This window comes from Amblyomma mixtum, chromosome 2 (genome assembly GCF_055824585.1).
Source record: "Amblyomma mixtum isolate Tamu chromosome 2, ASM5582458v1, whole genome shotgun sequence".
Classification (NCBI taxonomy): domain Eukaryota; kingdom Metazoa; phylum Arthropoda; class Arachnida; order Ixodida; family Ixodidae; genus Amblyomma; species Amblyomma mixtum.
This window is the reverse complement of record NC_143013.1, coordinates 298,383,162-298,405,310: the sequence shown is the minus strand read 5'-3', so window position 1 is coordinate 298,405,310 and position 22,149 is coordinate 298,383,162. Positions and strand designations below refer to the sequence as shown.

The following is a 22,149-nucleotide window of genomic DNA, read 5'->3' as shown; positions in this document are numbered from 1 at the left end:
CCGTCTTTGTGGACCTACGATTATATTTGTGAATCGCGCGAGAGGAAATCGTGCGGGTGAGATCGTCTGCTGAGGCGGTAGCGATGAACGCACCATTATTGCAGAAAAAAAAAATAAAATAAGAACTAGCAAACTACTAACAGCGCGTTTTTATCTTGTTTTATTAAGATTTTTTAAGAACATAGGAGTGCAACTATTCGCAAATGTTAGTTCAGTTTATATGCGCAAGGCGGCGCGTGAAGTAGACACGTTCCAATATGTAGACATGTAGACGGCTTCCTAGACGTCACACTAGACCTCTTGTCAGACGTCTAGAGAATTGGAACGCACCCTAAGTAGAAGTAGGGGCCGGACCAGGCAAGTTGGAATGCAGTGCGTGCAATGCAAGGCGTTGATGCAAGGGACAGTTTGAGCACCTGTGTTGTTTGTATTGTGCGCGTCTCGGCTTGCTTGTAATGCCATTATTTTTAATCAATTTCACTCGTTTTAAAAGTGCCGCTTGCAAACAAAACTGCTTTTGTTGTAGACATCTAGCGCTATCTAGGGAAAACAAGAAAACCTAGCAAGCAACACGTTGCCTCCAAGACACTCTTACATTATACGCCGATCTTTGAGGCGGTACACAGTTCTGCAGTATTCACAGTTCTTCGCAATTTTCCTGGGACTTGTGCTGCACCCATGCGGCGGCAGTATCAACTCAATGAGAGTTCCGTCAGTTCTTGCTGGTTTTTGTGATGGGTTTTGTGGAGTGACTCGTCCCGCTGGGCTGTGCGCGCGATGTTTACGACGGGTACTACGGCCGAAACTAGGCCGCTCTAGTCGAAGCTCCCAACAGGGGTCCGATAACTCTTGCTTCACATGTCGGGCCCGGAGGACCAAGTAGATTTAGGAATGCCGTTCTTTAGGAGATCTGAAGAGTCTAACGATTATCGAACCAAGTTGCAAAGAAAGCTGTACATAGCCCAGGAAAGCCCGGACAGCAATTTCGATTTATCCGAGTGCGCACTAGGCGACGTGCCGTCCGGTGTTTACTCCAAATGTCGTGTGTTCCGAAAAACGACCTTGATACTGCGCAACAACAAGCTTGTTTCGATCAGCGGGGGAGGCTCGCTGAAGGATCTTTCCGACATCACAGTGCTCGACCTGGAAAACAACCTGCTGGCGAAACTGCCCGACGAGTTCGGCTTTCTTCGCTCTCTTGTTGTGCTCAATTTAAAAAGCAACGCCCTGAAAAAATTGCCCGGGAGCTTTGCAAACTTGACATGTCTGCAGTCGTTGAACCTTAACGGTAACAAGTTGAAGGAGTTTCCAGCACCGATTCTCCGACTGAGAAGGCTGCGGAACTTGGACATAGCACACAATGCCATCACCAGGCTGCCGAACAACTTCTACGAGCTGCGTTCGCTGCGTTCTCTCGTCCTGGACAGCTCCAAGTTCGTATTTCCCGACTCCGTTGCTTGTGGGCAGCCACTTGAATCTTTGATGCTGCACATGTGTAACCTGGCTGGTGTTGAATACCTTCCGCCGGTTGACGAACCTGATACGGACTGCAGTAAAGGCGACGGCGCCGCTGCAAATGCAGCGCTCGTCGGAGTAGACCTAGAAGATCAATATAAGCAGTTCGAAGAGCGAAGAGAAAAACGCCGCCAAGAGCTGCTGAAAATGGAAGAGGCGCTAAGGGACAGTGCGATGAATCATGCGGCAGTGTCGGAAGCCACGAACAAGCGAAAGCAAGAGCTGCTGCTTGAAGTTGCACGTGAACAGGATATTTTAGAAGACGCCATTGCTGAGGTGCAGAGCAAAAAAGATGTGGAAAAACAAAAGCTGGTGTCGCTGCTGCTGCACCTGGAACACCACTCGGCGGAGCTCATCCAGCAGATCTCGGATGACATAAAGTCGAAAAGTTCCGAAGTCCTTGTGCGTGCTCTAGAAAGAGAGCAACTGGAAATGGAAGAGCTGTTCAGTGTGCAGCAACAGCAAATGGACTCGGCGCGACGGAAAGAAATCCTACGCGCAATGGCCAACACTCTGCAGCAAGAAGAACTGCAGCGGGTGTACAGGCAAAGCAAGGATAGCTTGGTTAAGGACATCCAGGAAGGTGAAGCAGCGTGTGATGAACTGCTGAGGAGAGCCATCTTTTCCAAGAACAGGCAGCAAGATGAAATCATCAGTCGCATTATTGACGAAGAACAGTTTCAAATGGAGGCCTTCAAGGCGTTGCAGATGCAGCATGATTATACTCATTGCCACTTAATGCAGCAAATCAGGCTTATCGAGAAAGAGCTCAAGAAACTTACAGACGTTGAGCTGAAGAAAAGGGATTTTAAGGCTACGTGTGACCTTGATGTCCTTTCGAGGCATCGCACCGAGTTGGCTTTCCTTCTCGCACAGCTGCTGGATGACAAGATGGTGCGGGAGAAGCAGCTGCAAGACCAACTGAATGCTCTGGAAGCTTCCAGAAGACAAGAAATGAATGACTTTTGGTTGATACAGTACCAAAAGCTTCTTGACAGAAAACCGCAAGACTTGTGCTATGTGGATGAGCAGCTCGACCCACGTATTCGGAATGTCCTAGTTATGGCAAATGCATTGCACTACTCCACGCTGATTGCCAGCAAGGGTATAGATTGGGAACACTTCATTGACTTGGACTTCAAAGACTTTAGGAGCCTGGGAATCAACTCTGAAACAGTTATACAGGTGTTGCTTTCTGCAAGGCAGCAGTATTTAGATGAAGAGCCTGCTTCAAAGCCGACTGCACCTTCACCTAACGACTTGTCACCCGACGATGCTCCTAAAGATTCTTCAGTAGTGCAAGTGCCTGACCTGAGACTGTGGTGTAGCTCGGAGTGTGTCATTTGCTTTGAGGTGACGAGGCTGCTCATTTTTGTGCCCTGTGGCCATGTCTGCTGCTGTGAGCAGTGCAGTGCGGACGTTAGCCAGTGTCCATTGTGTCGAGCAGACGTTGAAGGCAAATTGTCCGCCACCTGCTAGACCGGGTGCACCTCTCAGCCCAGTCTTTAAGCTTGTGCTTTTGCATTCTTTCTGCACAGGCATGGTGATGTCTTTGCTGCTTGAGATGCAGTGTAAAATTTGCCATGCTTTTGCTGTCACATTTTTTTTTTTTATACGCAGTCTAGAAGACTGTCCGACTGCTGTAAGCTATTGCATTTCTGCATGGCTAGCAAAACTTGCTCACTTTCAGGTACCACACAGTCATCTACACTTACACAACTGGTACTCACTCAATTGCCTAGTCTTGTTCTGGTGTTTTGCTGCTGTTGCAAGTGCACATTTTAACGTCGCACGTTACTTTGCTCATGCGCTGCCATTCCTAGTGGGTAGGTTTGTAATACCTACCATTCAATGGTAGGAGTGTCAAGCAAACTGCGTGCTTTCTCTTTCGTATGTATTGCCTGCTTCTAAATGCACACAAGTGAGAACATTTTAGTTTAATTCTTGGACCAAGATAGACCGTTTTCTCTATTTTGGCATCCTACCAGGGCATTCTCATGATGTCAATCAGGGGCCCTATTTTGTTGCAGTTCTTTTCCCAATTCTTTCTTTTGGATTTCCGTCATTGGTTGTGACTTATGACATAAAGAATGAAGAATTAACTATCACCATGTCATTTTCAATCTCCAGTAGCAAAGGGCAGGCTGACCAGTGACATGGAAGCAAAAGAATAAGTTGCGAACAGAGTCGTTCCTCAATAATGAGAGACAACCATGGGCAGTTTCAAACCGCAGAGGTTCTGTGCAGACGTTCATTCTACTTGCCCTGCAAAGCACTACGAATTGCAACATACCGTTCATTCTTTCAGTTAGTCTTCCAAGTGGGAAGCAGTTCTTGGTTGTCTCATTACTTATAGGGACTGGACTTTTAAGGCGGAAGCCTTTAATCCCTCATCGTTGTAAGCAGGAGTTGTTGACAGAAATGTCACGCTTTTCAATTGAATTGGTCGAAACGGTCGTGACGTCACAGTGCGCGAATTTCAAACAGGGCCAATTGTACTTTGGCTAGCAACCATGCAAGACGAGCATGGAATGAACAAAGGCACATCTAGTGAATACAGTGTCTTCATTCACTCCCATCTTCCTCCCTTCCCTTTATGGCGAGGTTTAGGTGTCCACCGAAATACATTTCCTTTCCTTAAAAACTAATTTACCTGAGCAAGGCGTAAAACCGAACGGTGATGCCATTCTGTGGACTCCCTGGTAGCATTGCAAGATGCTGTCGCGTTTCACTGTTTGAGGCAAAGCCTAACATCTTAACAACGCATCAGTGACACAAGCAGCACAGCAACACCGCGCCTAAGGCTTTCGCCTCACCACACTTTAGGCCTACAAAGTGCCCCCCTGAATTTTTCAGTTCAAAACAAACAAAAAAAAGAACCTGATAAAAGTACACCGAATTCATTTTTCGAAATCTGGTTTTAACCAAAAAAGGTCAGCAGTTTTGGTTTGCAAGGCATAGCTAGAGTGCGACTGACACTCGCTTAAAGTTGAAAATTAACTAAGAATGGAAGCCAGGAGCATGATGTGACGATGGTATTATAGGATAAGCAGCGCAGTTATGTGATTTGAGGTATTGCTTCACTAGCTTACATGCCTCTGCAGATGGGGAAGCATTACCTCCTCGCTGCCTTCTAGCTAAGCACTGTTTCTTCACTATCATCACCTGCTTGGACCAGATAGTCGGTTAATTAGCTTAACACAGTGTATCAAACCAACAAAAACATGTCAGCCTAGTTCTTAGAAGTAAACCTTCACTTCCGTACTTGTCTGCCAGCTATCTCATTTAATTTGAGTTGCTCTTTTAATGAGGGTAGCAGTTTTTTCTACAAACAAGGCTCCAAATGCTACCATTTGCGCATTAATTACTGGTAAATAAATTGGTGAGGATGGCAAAATACCAATAGACATTAAATGACTTTTGACCACACATGATTGCTACCTTAAGTCACCAAAAAAAGTCAGTATTTCATTCGTCGAAAACAATATCTAGCAAAAAAAAAAAACGAAAGTAGCGACCTAAAATAAAAACTGAAAAGTCCAACTCCTAATTACGTTTTTTTTTGTCCACCTTTATGTATGGCAAGCATTTCTAGCATCTGAATACCATATGCTGTTACGTGTTGCCGTGATTCACTTTGATGTGCGCCATGTCCAGCAGGCATAGCACGAATGCCGTTTCCCTATCAAGTTTACTGATAATTTGGTTCTCAAAAATGCAATGAAATGGCTGTAGCAGTGGTTGTATTGTTAGTATATGGCCATCAATATTCATTTTTATTCTGCACAGCTGTTCGGTTTCATTTTTGGCACCTCACCTTTAGTATTGCAGCCAAGATTATGAAATGCAAAGTGTACAGGGCAAAAGACCATTCGCATGTGCACTTTCAATTACAACCTGGCCCACGTTACTTGGAAGTACCTTTGTGTCAAATGTACAGACGGTAGTGAGCAAAAGCTACAGATGTGGCTAACCCCAGAGAGACAGTCAAAGGTCGTTCATACCTTATTGCCTGGAACAGCGGAACTGGGCACGATAGAAGGTATTTTTGGTTGGTTGGTTGGTTTATGGGGTTTAACGTCCCAAAGCGACTAAGGCTATGAGAGACGCCGTAATGGAGGGCTCCGGAAATTTTGACCACCTGGGGTTCTTTAACGTGCACTGACATCGCACAGCACACGGGCCTCAAATTTCTCCTCCAAAAAAATTCAGCCGCCGCGGCCGGGATTTTTGGGTGATGTTGCCTTGTTGAATGCACAAACGTTGATTATGGATTGAAGCAGGTTGTCACAGTACTTTTTTCGAAACAGTCGAGTGGCTGCTGCAGAGTGAACCATGGATGTTCGGATGTTGCCCTCATTGATGAGTATTGTGCTCATTGAATTTTGATCAAAATTTGCTTTGCCACTGAACCTTGCAAGGCACCACATCGAATGTCACGTCACAGGAGACTGAAAGCTTTGCCATGAGCGATTTTTTGATGCGACATCGCCCCAACAAAGCAGCGTCTATGAGCACCGCCAGAATGTGGGTGCATTGAAGAGTCGGTTCTCGTGTTCTTTTACGTTTTGTTGCACAGTTCCTGAATGTGCTTTGTGTGATTTTGTGGCCTTGAATGCCATCAGCGTAGAACAAAAATTTTGAGTTTGCCTTTAAATGTGATTGTGTATTTTCTCCTGCAAGGGTGCTAGAAGCCATTGCCTTATAGTGATGTAATAACTGAGCTATCAGAACAACCTTACAACCTCAGGTGCATTTGTCAAATTTGTAGAGCACTGAATGGCAATAACCAGTTTCTAAAGCTATGCATTATCTTACTCGGCAGTGCAATGTTGCTTAATTGTTTCATGCAACAAGGTTTTTTGACGTATTATACTTGTATACAGCTTTAAATATACCGCTCGGCACGTTGCGACTCTTCAGCATGCATTTGTAAATGCAGCTTTTGATATATTCTTGTGATCTTGATTTCAAATAAATTTATTGATTATACAACCACATCTATGACACACTTGTCTGTTATTCATGAGAGTTTGTGTGGCAGCAGCATACTTTGTTGCAGGCTTGGTAAGCAAGAGAGGAAGGCATGCTTCTGCGCTGTCATCACAGGATGCGAGATGGTTCGATGGGATGCTGTGAGAGTGAAGCACTGATCAAAGCAGCCCACATTCTACTACCCATAACTATGTGAAAACTGAATAACCTCCCGTCATTTCATTTGCATAATGTTTTCTTGTGGCGGCATCTTTCAGTGCACTGCTTGTGTTTGTTTTTATCTCTCAACAGATTCTTACCAAAAAATTTGCAAACCTGTCGCAATAAAGACAGACAATGTACCAGTCCACAACCATTTATTTCCCGAAATATCAACAGACATATCTGTCTGGTGAAGTTTAACAAACATTTTAATTCTCTAAAAACAAGTCTCTGGACTGGAACAGTCCAGAAGTCGCATAAATACACGGTCATCATCAGGAGTAAGCGAAGCTGAGGAACGAAGTGTCGGGTCTCTACTTGTTTTACATTGTTACAACTGCTTTGGCAATGGACGCATGCCGTTATAGCTAGGTTATATGTTGGAGAGCATGTAAACAAAAAATAATTGACCACGAAGTGCACTGTCAAATAATGTTGAGACAAGACAGCATGCAGTCAACGTGATCCTGATTTATTCCAGGTTCCAACAGTGTGCAATTTCACTCCACAGGTGTGGGCTAAGTGGTCACCCATTAAGTTTCTACAGCGCAAACACACAAGAGGTGACACGAAGAACAGAGCCATTTGTACTTCGTGTCTGATTTGTGTTTGCTCTGTAGAAGTGCCGGCCTGCGACTTGCCTCGCATATTGCACAAGCAGTACGGCAACCTTCAGGCAGAGCAGTTGCAAGCATGCGTCATTTGCTCCGTACTTTCGGAGGTGTCAGACGCAGCACTTGGAAAACGAACCCGGCACTTGTTAAACTGCCAGGTGACGCCTCACTGCACTGGGAAGCTAGACGCTGCAACACCTCTGCATTCTGGTTCATGGAACTGTTGCACAGGCAAGGAAGGCAAAAAGGATTCTGAAAGAGGCTTTTGTCAATGTATGCATGCCATTTTATGATGGGGTTGGCACACCATGATACCCGCGACCACGTGAATGAAATAAACAATACAGCAACAGATGGGATGAACACCTTGTACCACCTTTTCTATCTGGATCGGCAAAAAATGGCACTGACCTTTAAAATTTAGTGTTCTCCACAGCTAAAAAACAAAATAAAGCAAGATGAAACCTTTGTAACATGCATAAAGTACTCCAGAAAGCATCTTGAACAAGTCGCAAATGCTTCCAACTTGGTGTTTAATTGTGGCTCTATGATGAGATGCCCTTTAGCTATGTGCTCGCTATTAAAGCAGTTGTGTACAGCAAACGGGTTCGTAGTACAAACACGTATCGTAGCATTTTACAGTCCAAAACATCTTGTCCACGGCAGACTGCTAGTACAAATACTAGGACAATGTCTGGCAGTATCTAAAGTGAAGCCTCGCAGCAAATATACTACTGCATATATGCACACTTTGAGATGCGTTGGTCTCCAGGGACATGTCGCAGTGCACAAAAACTTCAAGCACTGCAGCCTTAAATCAACCTAATACAGAGTACCATTGCATGTGAAAAACTGCACCCACAAGCAGAATAAATACGGCTATAAATACAAATCAAATGGTAAAACCACACACAGTGTTCTAAACCACAACCATAAGCCAAAGATAGAACTAAATACAACACAGCAATGAGCGAAAAAAACTTTGAAAGCAAGTATCGCAGTTTGTGAAGTGGCGGGAAAAATGAAATTCTAATGCTGAAACGCGTCTTTGAAACAAACTGTGTGCAAACCAAACTTAGCAAATTATAGGCAGCAAACTCGCATATCCTTAACAAAAAAAAAATTACACAATTGAAGAAGAACTGACAAGTAAGGCTTTCTAAGAAATAAGCGAATAATTGCAGCAACTGCTCCCTAAGATGACAGGTAGCATAAGAAACACAAAATGACTTCAGAAGATATTTGACAAGACCCTGAGTGCTTAGCTTATAAATGTGACATTAAACGGTACCTTCATGCACAGACACCCAGCATGATCCTGCGATGAAGCGCAGTGGTCACAAGTCATTTTTGCAGTGCTTGAGAAAGTCATAAGAATAATAAATAAAAACCTGAACAAGTCCAACAGAAAGTCTGCATGCTTTGGAAGCAGGAAGTGTGGTGTCATTCAGATGGGTAAAATGGATCACTGAGCAGATGACCTAGAGGCCACAGGACACAAATATTAATAACATTGTCATAAACCATGTCACATAAAGCAACAAAGAACATTTGTGCACGTACATTGAAGCTTATCGCCTCATCAAACTGAGTTACACTAGCACACGTGACAACTACTGAGGTATGTTAAAGAAATAAAACCAAAATTACTCGTGCACTCACACACATACATACACCAAAATGTACCTGGTACCACAAAACTACAAAGTCGTGTTTTTGTTCACTAGTATATCTGAAGAGGCCAGTCACATGCGGTATTCAGGATATAACTTCTGAACTCAAGCAGTGGCAAATGAATACGCCAACATGCAATTAAAAACAATGGTAATGCTCAACACAATGCACGCCTAGTAAAGCTTAAACAGAACATAGCAAAGACGACAAGCCTAGTAAGCAACACATAACGCATGCTTTTCCAAGCACTCCTCATTCACTTAGTATTACCTCTAATCAGCGAATCAACCACATCAATACAAACACGTGGTGACAAGGATATGGGGAAAAGGAAAAAAAAACTGACTGTTTCAGAAACAAAAACATTGTTCAACTAACCATTGTGAATAGTTATTCCCCAAGTAACAACAAAATGCAAAAAACTGAAGAAAAAAAAAAGAAAGTTGCATAATGGGAGAAATGTTGACACGCACACACATGAAGGATATGGGAGGCTGCAACTTTTCTAATGTGCTTTAAGGATTCAACACATGCAAACAAAACAAAAGATAGGATGCATCAGGCATCTCTTGTTCCAGCCTGAGTAAGTCTAGCTTGCACTAGCAATGTGCAGTGCCATCTTGTTGTGGAGCAGTAAGATTAAACCAAGAGTTTTCTCTACCCCTAGAACAATTATGGGTACAGATACAGTCTCAAAAGTACCATTACACGATAATAATGACGAACAAAACGAAATGTAGATAGCCCTAAGATAGTCTGCACATATCCAAAGTGGTGATTTCATTACAACAAGAAGATTATTCAGTCATGTGGCAACCATGTGCAAGTCAAAAGCAAACGTATAAACCGTTTGGTAACAAAACAAAAGAGGAACGACAGCCATAGGCAATAACAATAACAGAAAAAAAAAACTTGGTTATTAATGTCATAAATACAAGTTAAGGCAACAAAAATACCAAAAGTTAAAAACAATACTGATGTGCAGTTCATGCCAGCATGGCAACAGACAAGCTGTGCCTTTGAACTTCTCCACACATGGACAGTAATGTGCACATGCAGACATTATAGTGATGAGCAACAACTGGACAACGAAACTTTCTAACAAGCGCAGATGCACAAAGAGAGAGGAAAGAACTGAACGCTGTTGCCATTCCTTAAATTTCTTAAGCTGTGCTTCTGGACCTCGGAAAACCTCTCCTCCCCTGTTAGCCTTTTGGAAAGAAAAAAAGAGGAACGAAATAAAGGGAAAGCTTTACAATGGCGTTCATGCATCGATACATGCAAGATTTCTTTGCAGTTGGCTTCTCCCTTAGCTATCCAATATGATGCAACTGCTGTGAGACTGCTGTGAGAGGAAAGTGGGGCAAATCTAATTCGCACATCGTTCTTCAAGGCTGCAACCACACATGTAAGCTATACAGCAGCAGTCTCAAGCACGCTACAGAAATACTAACCCATCCAAACTGGAATTTCAATGCCTTCAATGTCAAACAAGGTTATCTGCAGGCCAGAGGCTAGAGCTTTGAAGCACTAATGAAAACTGCAGGTCGATGAAAATGAGGTGGTGGCAAGCACCATCAGGCTAAATATTTTACTCTTTGTATTTTTCTAACCAATCTTTTAAGCTTACAAGTGCTATATAGAAATTCAACCTTTTTAAATACAATTCCGTCGACTCTTCCAATACGAATTCCATTGGCAGAGACAGCATGCTTGAGGTACCCCTGCACATCTTTTCTGTGAAGTCCTAATCACATCATAACGGTGCCACTGCGGTTATTATAGCTAGGTCTCTAAAAGACCTGATCTCATAGGTATCAGAAACTCAATCACACAAAATATGACATCAGTGCAGGTTGCATCATAATTAAAATGGTGGTGCCCAATGTACCCTAACTGAAATTGCAATCAACAATTCAACAAAGAGTTTCTGTACCTCCTGTTTAGGATATCTTAAGAATCCCCCCCCCCCCCCCCCCCCCCGTGAACTTCAATGTTTTGTTTAATCCCACATAACCTGTCCACTGAATATTTAAGCCACTGAGAAAGTGACGACTGCAAGCAGAGAGCTTGCACACAAGCACCACAACTACACCAAAAACATTTCAGTCATCATCACTAAAAAAAAGCAACAAAACCATTTAGACAGCGTACTTCTGATACATGTAATACCAATACATAATCCTGCTTGCTCTGAGCACTAGGTCCATCTGTAGGCTGCTTGAGGTACTACATAAGGACAGGCAGATCTGTGTCCCTGTCTCCATGCTCACACATGGCTAAGATTCAAGGTTCGACGCCTAATAGGCTGGAATGCAAAATGGCTGAGCGGCTGCGTCCCTTTGGACGCAGTGTCTTCTTCAATGCATTTAAAAATGAAAAGAAAAACACGATGCTATACTATTACTGTTCACACATGTTTTATGTTCCCCTAAGACACTGACACAGGTGCATATACTAGCTCTGCCCCAGACAGCTACAAAAAAGCCGGCTGTCAACAAAAACAAGAACACGCACACTTTGATACAGCACGAATGCACAGCGAGTAGACAGGCCCCAAGTGCACACAATGAGGTATACAAAAAAGAATGGCAAAAAACTTTGAGATACATGCACGCACGTGAACACACGCAGAGGCCTTTTAGGTGCACCAAATTGATGCACTGCTCACGTCTCGTCGTGTGCACACAAAAACCTGCCCACACATGCCAGTGGAAGACTGTGCCCTCCTCTCATCTGAAATATGAAATATGTGATTAAGGACTTGGAGAGGAGCCTCTGAGATTGGAAGCAAATGCCAGCAGGTTGGCATGAACACGCATTTGAGGTTCAGGGCTGCTCACTTCAAATGCAGCCATGTCAGAGCATACTGAGCCCTTCCCGCATGGTAAATGTTCATAAACATGCTGCTGACAAGTTTCCTGTTGTTGCATTTTCTTGACTTCGTGAGACAGTTCAAGGCACATCAAACCATTTACCATTTTAGAATTCTTGACTGACCGTTGTTTCTGCGCTACGACAGATGAGTGTGGAATGTCCACAGGACATGGTGTAGGATGTCTACAAGTCACAAGTGCGGACACAGCAAGTTACAAAGAAACGATACAGTCCTTAGGGTAAGAGCCGTATGAGTGAGGTTTTTCTATAGGCGTTATGGTGATAGCATTGTGGTCATTGCAGCGGCAGACACAATGTTTTAAATGAGAACTAAACAAACGTAACTGTGCGGCTTAGCGCAGGAAAGCCACGGTGAACTGTAACTGTGGCTTCTTTGACATAGGCGAGGGCAACAACCCGCCATGTTTTGCATATGCCTTGTTCTTAGCCGAGATAAAAAAGCGGACAGGCAGAGAAGGAAAGCACCAGTGTGGCATCGATCTGCTTGACAAAAAGGAACTAGACTTCTTGGCTAAAGTGATGCACTTATGAGGAAACAGGCGTGATTAAACTGGGGTAATGGCTTTCCTTAACTGGTTTTCAAACTGTGGTTTCCTCACCCTCCATTCTTAGAGTATGTTTTAAATATTAGGCTTTCACCCTTACATGTTTGCTCTTAATCTTACTTGGTCTTAATCTTTAGCTGTGTAATTGTTGCTGGCTTCTAATGTTTTTCACTGATACTGACGATACAGTTTTCTCCATGGCTTTATGTCAACTCAGTTTTATTGCCCGCTTCTGTTACCTTCCTGACATGGCACTTCCTCCTTCAGCTCATAGTGTTTCATTTTCTTGTTTCTTTGAAGCCCTATGCATGCTCCAGACATTTTGTGCAAGGGGCATGTCTTGGTTGCCTATATTTTAGGGCTTCTGACATTCTCCTTCCGCAACATTATTGCTGGCTCTTTAAATGATTGTAGGTGTACCCACTTCTTATTGAAATAAAGTATGTTTCTCTCTCTCTTTTTTTTTTTTTTTTACACTGGAGCACACCCTTTATATATAAATGATCTTCCTCCACTCCCTTGGGATTTCATTTTGCTATCAAGGTCACGTTTTTGTTCCCGAACTGCAAAGACTGCTGTTTAAAGGTGTCGGCACAGAGCACCTCTGGTGTGCCCTTTACGAGTGTCAACTTAAATGTGCTCTCTTCTTCATGAAAGTAGACAAACAAGCAGCCTTCATGCTGTCTGTTCTCCCTGGAATGAAGCTGTTGCATGCAAATATGCTGCTTGCTTTCATACGATGGCACTGATGGTACCGAAGAAACGAATGTTTTCCACTGCCGACACGCAGGACAGGAATAAACTACCATCTCACCTGTGGCACAGGCTACCATAATTAAAATCTAGCTTCAATGCACACCTGCAGCATGACAATCCTACTCCTATTTCATAAACGTAGCTCAGAAATTGTAGGAGAGAAAAACCCTTGGTCACGAGAACAGAATGTGCTGCGACAATGAGTACCCAGAAGGTGAAGTTCTCAGTTGGTTGTGTCCCCATTTGGTTGTGAGCCTACAGCTAAAGTATTTTTTGCATAACAGCACACAGTACTGTTGTGTGTCCAATAAGAATGATTCCATTCTGTCAAATTAATTCTGATTTAGCTCACAAGAAACTGTTGCCTACAATGTAAAATAAGAAAGTGCTCGAGAGACATTTCTTTCATGACCCCATGAAAAATGTATGGGCAAATCTTCACTAAATTATCATTCCTGGCCACACTAATGCTCATGCATGCAATACAGCTCCAATGGAATACTAGAGTCATATGCCAAACACAGCCGGATTCAGGTTACTTCTTCCCACCCTTCAGTTTCTTAGTCCGCACCAAGGTTTGCAATACAAATATATTTTTTTTTTGTTTTCAGCTACTGGTGACAAAGAACCTAGTTAAGAAGAAGACAATTTGTGGTTCTGGCATCTGGCTTGCATGAAGTCCGCTGCGGATGATACCATCAACATCTGACATGGCAAGTACATATGAAATGGGCAGCCCTGTCCACCTCAATGCAACTGTGTCTAAATCACAAGCCGTTCTTCAATGAACACGGCATAGGCAACCTGCCAACAACAATGAATAAATAAATAACGCGGCAGTAGGACCAGCTCTGGTGAGTCATTCATGCAAGACGCTGATGCCAGGTTAGTGTCAGCACAGGTGAAGACAGGCATGGAAATTGATGAGCTCTGTAAATACACATACACAGCTGATCGCTGAACAGCAAGTCAATCTTCAGCAATGCAACTAAGCCTTGTCAAGTTTTAATCTGAAGATAAGCACTGCACGAGCAAAGCAGTCCTGTGTGATTCAATAGAACACACGTTAATGCAAATGCTAACCGTCAGTTACCAAATCCTCCGAGCAAATTCTAACGGCAACGCCATTCACTGAATATTCTTCAAGCTTTGCCGTAGCTTTTACAAGGTGGCAGTAATTCGTGATTAATGCTAAATGTCCTGTAGATGACAAGCTTGAAAGATACCATAACGCATGCTCTTTCGATGAAGTACAAAATGACAGACAAAAGTGAAAATCACTGCTCCCCTGTCAATAGACCACACTGAAAAGGCTGAGTGATGCTATTTTGTTGCAAGTTAGTAGCATTCCATGAATCAGCAAATGCAACAGCATCATGAGCACATCTGCACAATGTCAGGTAGCAATCTGTCAATCATGAAGAATGGCAAGCTTACATGGAAACAGACACAGAAAATGTGAAATTCATACTCTTAAAACTTGCAAGCTGCAGTCAAGGTAGCACCCTACCTATGCAGATTAAAATAACTGTGAACAGTCCATAGCAAGGGTAATCTACAGACAGCAGCTCAACCTTTCCTAGGTGCATTACTCAGAGCCCTTCACGTTGCGGCAACAGTGAAAATGACCCACATAAACCCTTTCTTAACTTACATGTTAATTAAATCCTAAACTTTACATTTTTTTGCAAATGACAACAAGTCACCTTGTCAGAAGCAACCATATTGAAATGATACACATATCTATTCTGCCAGGTCACACTTCATCAAAGCCTCCAGCCAGAGTCTTCTTGTACTGACATTAACACCGGCTACCAGGCAATATTGCATTGGCTGCTGCTGCAGCAGCTAGTACTATACGATGAAAGACAACGGCATTTCATTGTGCCCACATGGTCATTGAACTACCCTCCAGGCGTATGGTGGATACATGTACATATATACATATACTGGAACCTAGGTGGTGTGGACGCCTCTTGGTAAGGGCATGCCTTGGCACCTCTCTCACAAAAGACGATACGAGAGAGAATGGCCACAATAAGCCCAGCAATGAAGAGCGCCAAGCAGGAGAAAAGTACTGTGCAGCTAAAAACGCATGAGCACTGACATTTTTTTTTAACCAGCAAGTTGACACACCAAAAGAAACAAGATATGGTCACACTGAAAACACAAGAACTTCGGCTGTCACTCATACTTAGAATGACCACACACTGGGCCCTTCTCCCTCAGCTTTCAGTAAGGACCTTGAGCCACCTACATCCCTGACGAACTAGGCCAGTTCAGCATTTCTGGCAAGCGTACGAATGCCGATGGTGATCTGCCCGCTAGACTTTCTTTTTCCTTTTTTTAAACGACTTGGAACAGTCAGGTAGCAACACATTAAATGCACTTGCTGTTAACTTTGTTAAGCAACAGGTCATTGCACTGTTGAGCTGAGATGTCCTGATCCCAAGTGATGTGAGCGGATCTTAAAACTGCACTGCAAAGCATTAGAGGCAGCCGATGGTAACAGTGTCAGATATGTAATGCAGCTTCTAAGCCTTGTTTTCAGCACTGCCCTTGCATAACTGCAAAGGTATAAGTAACAGAGACGCAAAGTAGAAACAAAGATGCCATGAGAACTTAGTTATCCCAAGAGCACCAAGGATTCTGTAACAGTGACACGAGGGACGCGATATTAACGTGTTTTCATTCTTAGTGGGAGACACTTAAAAAACATAACTAGCTGATGTGCGCTGAAGTTTGACTGTGCCAAGAACGGCTACCCCATGTTCGCTCCGGCCCAATCCATAGAATACAGAAATAATCTGCTCCAATCTTTGTGCATTTTTTATAACATAAACCTTCAGCATATCAAATTTTAATTGATTGCTTGATTAAGGGGGGACACTGGTCTTTGAGACCAAAAAATGACCAAAAAAACGATTTTCAAAAAATGACATTTGTGGAATCTACAGCTATCATTTTCCAACTGTACCAGTTTTTTCCTTTCAGAAGTCATCATTTTGACCATAATATTAAATTCAGATCATCGTGTGGGCTGAGTTTATGCAGGCGCTGACAATTTAATAGCATGAAAATTTTGGTCATCTGGCTATCTTAGTATGTCGATATTTCAACATCTAGGACAGATAGAGATGTTGTATTAGTTGCTAAGGGAAGCTGAAGGCACAGTGTGTGCAATAATCGAAGCAGATTTGTTCAATCACACTTCAAAAATTTATAATTTCACAAAGTTTACCAATGCACTACATTCACACCTTGAACATTGATATTCCAAGTGCTGTAAAATTACTAATGAGGGTAAAACGGAAAAACTGCTTTGATTACTGCACTCTTTACTCGCCATACTATGCAGCCGTGGATTAAAAATGATTTTTTATTGAGCAGTTTTTTTTGCACCGAGGTACTAATGAATGGCTAACTAAAATTAATTATCTTGGGAACCAACTAATTTATGAGAAAGATAATTGCATTTTTGAAATCAGTATAAAAAACTGAGCAAGATAGTACAGTTTTATTAGGATTGGGCTAAAAATAAGGAAAATAGGTCTAAGACCAGTGTCCCCCCTTAAAGGGATTTTCATGTGCCAGAACAAAGCTCTAGGCTATGAGCCATCCAGATGTTCTGACCACATTAAATTTTTTTGAGCGTTTGAAAATCTCAGTACAAATGAGGTGTTTTAGATGTTCAATAGGTGCTCTAAAATAATATATAAAATCTAAATAGAAAAAACGAAATATCAATTGTTTTTCTCACATGGGTGTGGCAATTTTGACTATTACCAAGTAATCAAGTAACAGAAGCTTTTCTTTTAGCCTGGTGCCTTGCATACAACATGGGTAGTCTCCTTACATAAATTATTAGTCAACTGAAAGAAGAAAGGAGGATGGAACAGGAGACATACAACTGAAAGCAACCAGTCATGGTGAACTGGATTATCATTACAACTGCTGGTCCCAGATTATTTGTCCAATATAGTAGTGGGCTCCCTTTCAGACAAATGAGACAGTACTTCTGAAGGATGCCTTTTCAGAAATACTGCGTTTGACACCTTTAGTTAACTATTCAGTTAAGCACTATAGCCTTACCCATGACAACCGCTCTTCACACATGGAACATCAGTATGATGTTCACTAAAGTTGCTTATAGCCCTCACGCTTTTGAAAAACCTGTTGCTGGGTTAAATGATGGAGACAATGAGGCCAGCTACATGTTATACATTATATGAAAAGGCAGCCACAACTCACTGTCTTCTTTTGCCGCACTAGGACATCTGCGCATGAAATCCTGTTTTGTTAGGCTCTCAACTGTTCTTCCACTTCACTGCTCTCTTTGCTGCATTCCCTTCCCTCACAAATGCAACACTGTCGCATCCACCCATTTCCCACAGGTTACTGTGGGATGCTTTTCAATGTGCCACTGCTAAAGCTTGCATATCACCTCCCAGTTTCTCAAGTAAACTATAATATACATTGGCACAGATTTTTGACTGTTGATCCTAGAGGTTAGGCTGCACCACAATTCACTTGAAAACGGTGGTAATCAGTCCTTTTAGGTGAAGGCATCACGAGTATGAATCGAGCGGCAGGAAAATTTGAAATTCAATTTTCTCAGTCCTAAATGCATGCTTTGCTACTGGACAAGCATTAACATACCCGGAAAGAACCAGGAAATCAGTTTTTGGTGAAAACAATAACTAGATGGCATCGACCTCACCGTCCCTTTCACTACGTACACAAGGTGCATCATTCATGTTCACTAGATTTTTTTTATGCTGCATCAAGGAGAGTTGAACAAAAAACCTTGACCTGCTCACACAGTTCAGCTTAACAGGCAGTTCATCTTAAAGGGAGTCCACTACACATACCATATAACAACAGGAACATGTCCAATGTCATAGTGCCTAAATTTTTCAATATGATCACTTATATAAAAGGCAGTGTGGCTTTGTGGCCACATAATGCTTTAAAATGCTTGCCTTCACCCAACAAAACATCATCTAATAACCTCAACCACCACTGTGTCAATATTATGACGCCATTAAATGCTGGCAGACCCTCCCTCATGGCTGATACAGCTGATAGATATCAACAGTGGCACATAGAAAAGAACAGAGGCAGGCACTGTCATGAAATCTGACAAGGCTTGTGCTGATGCTCAAGGCTGAGTGAATTCAACCTGTTCAATTGTTCAATTATGTGGTGCCCTAAAACCTTTCATGTACTGGATCCACCTGTCAGCTGTAGTCTTAAAGATGGGATCATCATCTATGGTGGCCAGGTACAGCAACTGGTTGATGTGCGTCGTATGGTAGTCCCAACGGGCAAGATTCGGGGCAATACCCAGCGAGAAATGCCGCAGGTCATAGGCTGTTCCTGAACCCGTGTCAAACAGCGGCAGCATCCGCTTGAGTGAGACCATTCCATCAAGGAACAGCTTCTCCGCGTCCCTGCACAGCTCCAGCTGGCCAGCTCCGTCCCCACACGTAGACTTCACATCATAGAGCCCAAACAGCGAATATATAAAGCCATTCAACACAAATGAACTGGGCACTGTGGGATACTCCTCGTACCAGACAAACTTCCCCAGGAAAGTCGTCATGACACCGTGGGCCTCGGATCGCACCTTGAATGGGGCAATGGCGTGAAGGGCCACGTCCAGAAACTGTCTCTGTCCTGTCCTCAGGTAGGCACGTGTCAGCACAGACATGGCTTGGCCCTGAGCCATGGCCGAGTACCAGCCAGGCTCCAGCTCAAGCATGCCATTGGACAGGCGACGTGTGACGTGGATTGGCCAGCCGCCCGTATCATCTTGATGTTGCACAAGCCACTCGGCCGCATCAAAGAAGTGCGCCTCGTGTGCGCTCGTAGTTAGTGTCAGGTTGTCGATGAGGCCATAGCCTCGGAGGACAATGCTGTGCACACGGAGGTTGCGGGGCCGGGCGGCCATTTTGCGCTGGCCGAAACTGAGCCCCTTGACCAAGTCGACGGCCAAGTCTCGGGTGAGGTGCATCCAGGAGCGTCGAGTGCCTATTCCGTAGTAGACATCGTGGTCATCCACGGCCAAGTGGGTGTCGGTCATAATGTAGTGGACGCCGTAGAGGGACGGCTTGTCAGTGCTGGCAGCGGTGAGGACTACACTCAGGCTGCCGTTGAGGATGACTCTGAGGTCAACCGATAGGGTAAGGTTGTAACACTCTTGCTTGAGGGCGAAGGCTACTCCTTGGTCTTGGGCAGTACCTGCGACACCAGGCAGAAAAAGCAGTGCGTCATCACACTGTCTCCAATTACAGGAATCCTGAAACTCCCACTGGTAGCAGAAAATGTCAAGTTTCAATATATAGCGGCTCTAAAACCATGTGTCCATTTAACAGAACCCTGCTCTAACAAACAAATGCCATCATACTGCTCTAGCAGAGCATCATCTGCACTGATCCGCTCCTGCAAACAGGTTGCAGAAAACCAAAGTACCTATTCGAAAACTGACTCTCATACCTGTTTGTTGCTCCATGCTACAAGACATTATACTTCCCACCGTGTCCTGTGTTGCCTCCCAAAGCATTTCAATTCCTTTGATTTGTGCCTCTCCAAATTTCATAATGTTATATCTAGGTCAGATCAACGAACCTCCAGTAAAATAGCTGAACTGCTTTGTTAGTTATTCACAGCAACAGAACGGGTTCATAATATATGACATAAAAAAATCAAATTTGAACAGTTTCACATATTTTCTCTTTTAGTGTGTACCGCAACGCAAATTAAAAATTTCCGTGCCACAATAAGTGTCGTAATAAGTGAGTCTTGGCACCTCCTATGTCGAAACAGTGTTCCCTTAATCCTTTCACTGCCAGGTTTTTTTACTCACATCTGCACACACCCTGCCGGGTTTTTTTTGCATGTTAGTTTCCTGGAAATTTTTTGCTAGTAACGCCCTAAAATGCTCTGCAGGACATGTAGACATGTTTATTCAGGATAATCTTATAAATATTAGTTGTAATGAATCAAATCTTCCAGCACCAATCTGTCCTGTCGGATTTCCTCTTCTTACGCGGATTTTTCGGTGGCAGGGGGACTTCATCGCTGTCATCACTCCACAAGGCACTTAGGTGGGCTCCTTCCTCGTTCTCATTATCATTGGACTCCGAATTCACAAGCAATATTGAATTTCTTCGTCCGCCAAGCGCGGACGAGTGTGGCACATAGCCTCATGGCTGCTGTGCGCAGACCAAAATGAAGTGACTCGGATGTGGAAACATGCGCGCCATCTGTCGTTTAAAATTTACCTTACAAAATCTATGAATTTACGGAGCCTCTCCATAGATGGCGGTACATGTTTGCATAGTTTTTTTACACGAGTATTATCGGGAGCGGCAGGGGGTGAGTTAAAAAGCCAAAACGAGTTAACTCGGGAGAGGCAGGGGGTGTGCATATGTGGTAGCCCGAGTTATCTCGGGAGTGGCAGATTAAGGGTTAACTGCTATTAACTATAAAGGTAGAACTGAGTGAATAAGACAGGACAAGAGACATAGAAACGAAAACAACACCACGCGTTTCATTTCTATGTCTCCTGTCCTGTCCTACTCACGCAGTCCTACTTTTTATTGAAATGAACCAGCCAGCTCCCAAGAGCGATCTACTACAAGTACTTGCATCTGAGAAAATCAAGTAGAATTGATATATTACAGCATTCTAACAACAAAGGGGCTTCAGTCACTGAAAATGAAGCTTTTATAAGCTGGAAAAAAATTATGGTTGATCTGTGCAGTTCGATCAAATGCGAATCAGGTGCGCTCCCTGGAAGGTGGAAACTCTTCTCCTCACCCCTCACAGGGCTTTGAAGAGCCAGGGTGCTACTGGAAATTTGTGACATAGTCCACCTGCAAACCTGGTGGCCTGAAAGCTTTTAAACTGGACAATACCTGACAAATACTCTTCTCTAACACATATTAGTTAGCATCAGTCAGGGTCTATATTTAAGGCCAATCTGGCAAATGATGATATTGGATGGTATGGTTTATAGGGATTAACGTCTCAAAGCCACACACAGGCTTAGGGGGACGCCACCGTGAAGGGCTCCAGATTAGGTTCAACCACCCGAGGTTCTTTACTGCACACTGGGGTTCCACAGTACAGAGACGTCCTCTGTGTCCAGTTCATCGAAATGTGGCCGCTGTGACTGGGCTTGAACCCACGTCCGCAGGTCAGCAGCCAAGCGCCGTAACCACTTAGACACTGTGGAGGGTGTGTGGCAAACGAAGTTTTGTGAATAGTAAAATGGAGAGTTCGGCATGCTGGTAAATGTTCATAATGGGAACAAACAGCACAAAACACAACAAGCTACAAGAAGGAATGCTCAGGAAGGGCAAGGCACTCGGCATTTACTTTTCATGTCTGTCATTCTTCATACCACTTATTCACGCAATTTTCGCAAATGGTACTCTTCCATTGCAGGCTACTGTTTAACAGCAGCAGCTTTAAATTAGGCAACAGCAATACATGTAACAATGGCTATTTAGGCAAGCAACCACACGAGGTAAAAAATAACTCCTTCCACTTTTTAAGTTCCCCTTTCTTCAAAGTTCCCCTGGGTCATGTAGATAGTCAAGAACGGAAGCATTCCTAATTGCATCGCCAGGTATGCAAGGCATGCAACATGCAGTCATGCATACATTGTACACCTTTAAAGACATGGGTGGTCTTTATTTTCACCAGGCGAGTTCTATGTAGCTAAAGCAAAGCAACAACAGCTTTCACCAATTCATGCACTAAGCCAGTAAGCCTAGCTCTACTAATTAAATATTTTTTTTTTCTTCAGAGCATGTAACACTGCTTTCACCAAGTCGGCGATGCCAGCTACATTGAAATTTCCACTGGAAGTGAAGGTAGGGACATTTCATGAGTCGAAAAAAGAATAGATTTTCCAAAGCCAAAAATAAAGATGGATGTCG

At 43.4% G+C, this 22,149-nt stretch overlaps 2 protein-coding genes across 3 annotated transcripts in view; one reads left to right on the top strand and one right to left on the bottom strand.

The window, feature by feature from the left end:
- Positions 1-652: 652 nt before the first annotated feature.
- LOC149364637 (E3 ubiquitin-protein ligase LRSAM1-like) lies at positions 653-6,515 on the top strand. Its single transcript, XM_089574595.1, has one exon. It carries the CDS (start codon positions 859-861, stop codon positions 2,992-2,994), a length of 2,136 nt encoding a protein of 711 aa, XP_089430721.1. The 5' UTR covers positions 653-858; the 3' UTR covers positions 2,995-6,515.
- Positions 6,516-16,775: 10,260 nt separating this feature from the next.
- The window catches only part of Hsepi (D-glucuronyl C5-epimerase), a 57,966-nt gene continuing 52,592 nt past the window's right edge, over positions 16,776-22,149 (bottom strand). For both annotated transcript variants that reach the window (XM_089574593.1, XM_089574594.1), the window contains exon 5: positions 16,776-19,441. In XM_089574593.1, the coding sequence (XP_089430719.1) occupies positions 18,393-19,441 (1,049 nt within the window). In that variant the 3' untranslated portion in view covers positions 16,776-18,392. The remainder of the gene's footprint in view (positions 19,442-22,149) is intronic.

Bases quoted from the DNA above. Each gene is read 5' to 3' on its own strand.
- LOC149364637 (XM_089574595.1), top strand. From the start codon at position 859: ATGTCGGGCCCGGAGGACCAAGTAGATTTAGGAATGCCGTTCTTTAGG.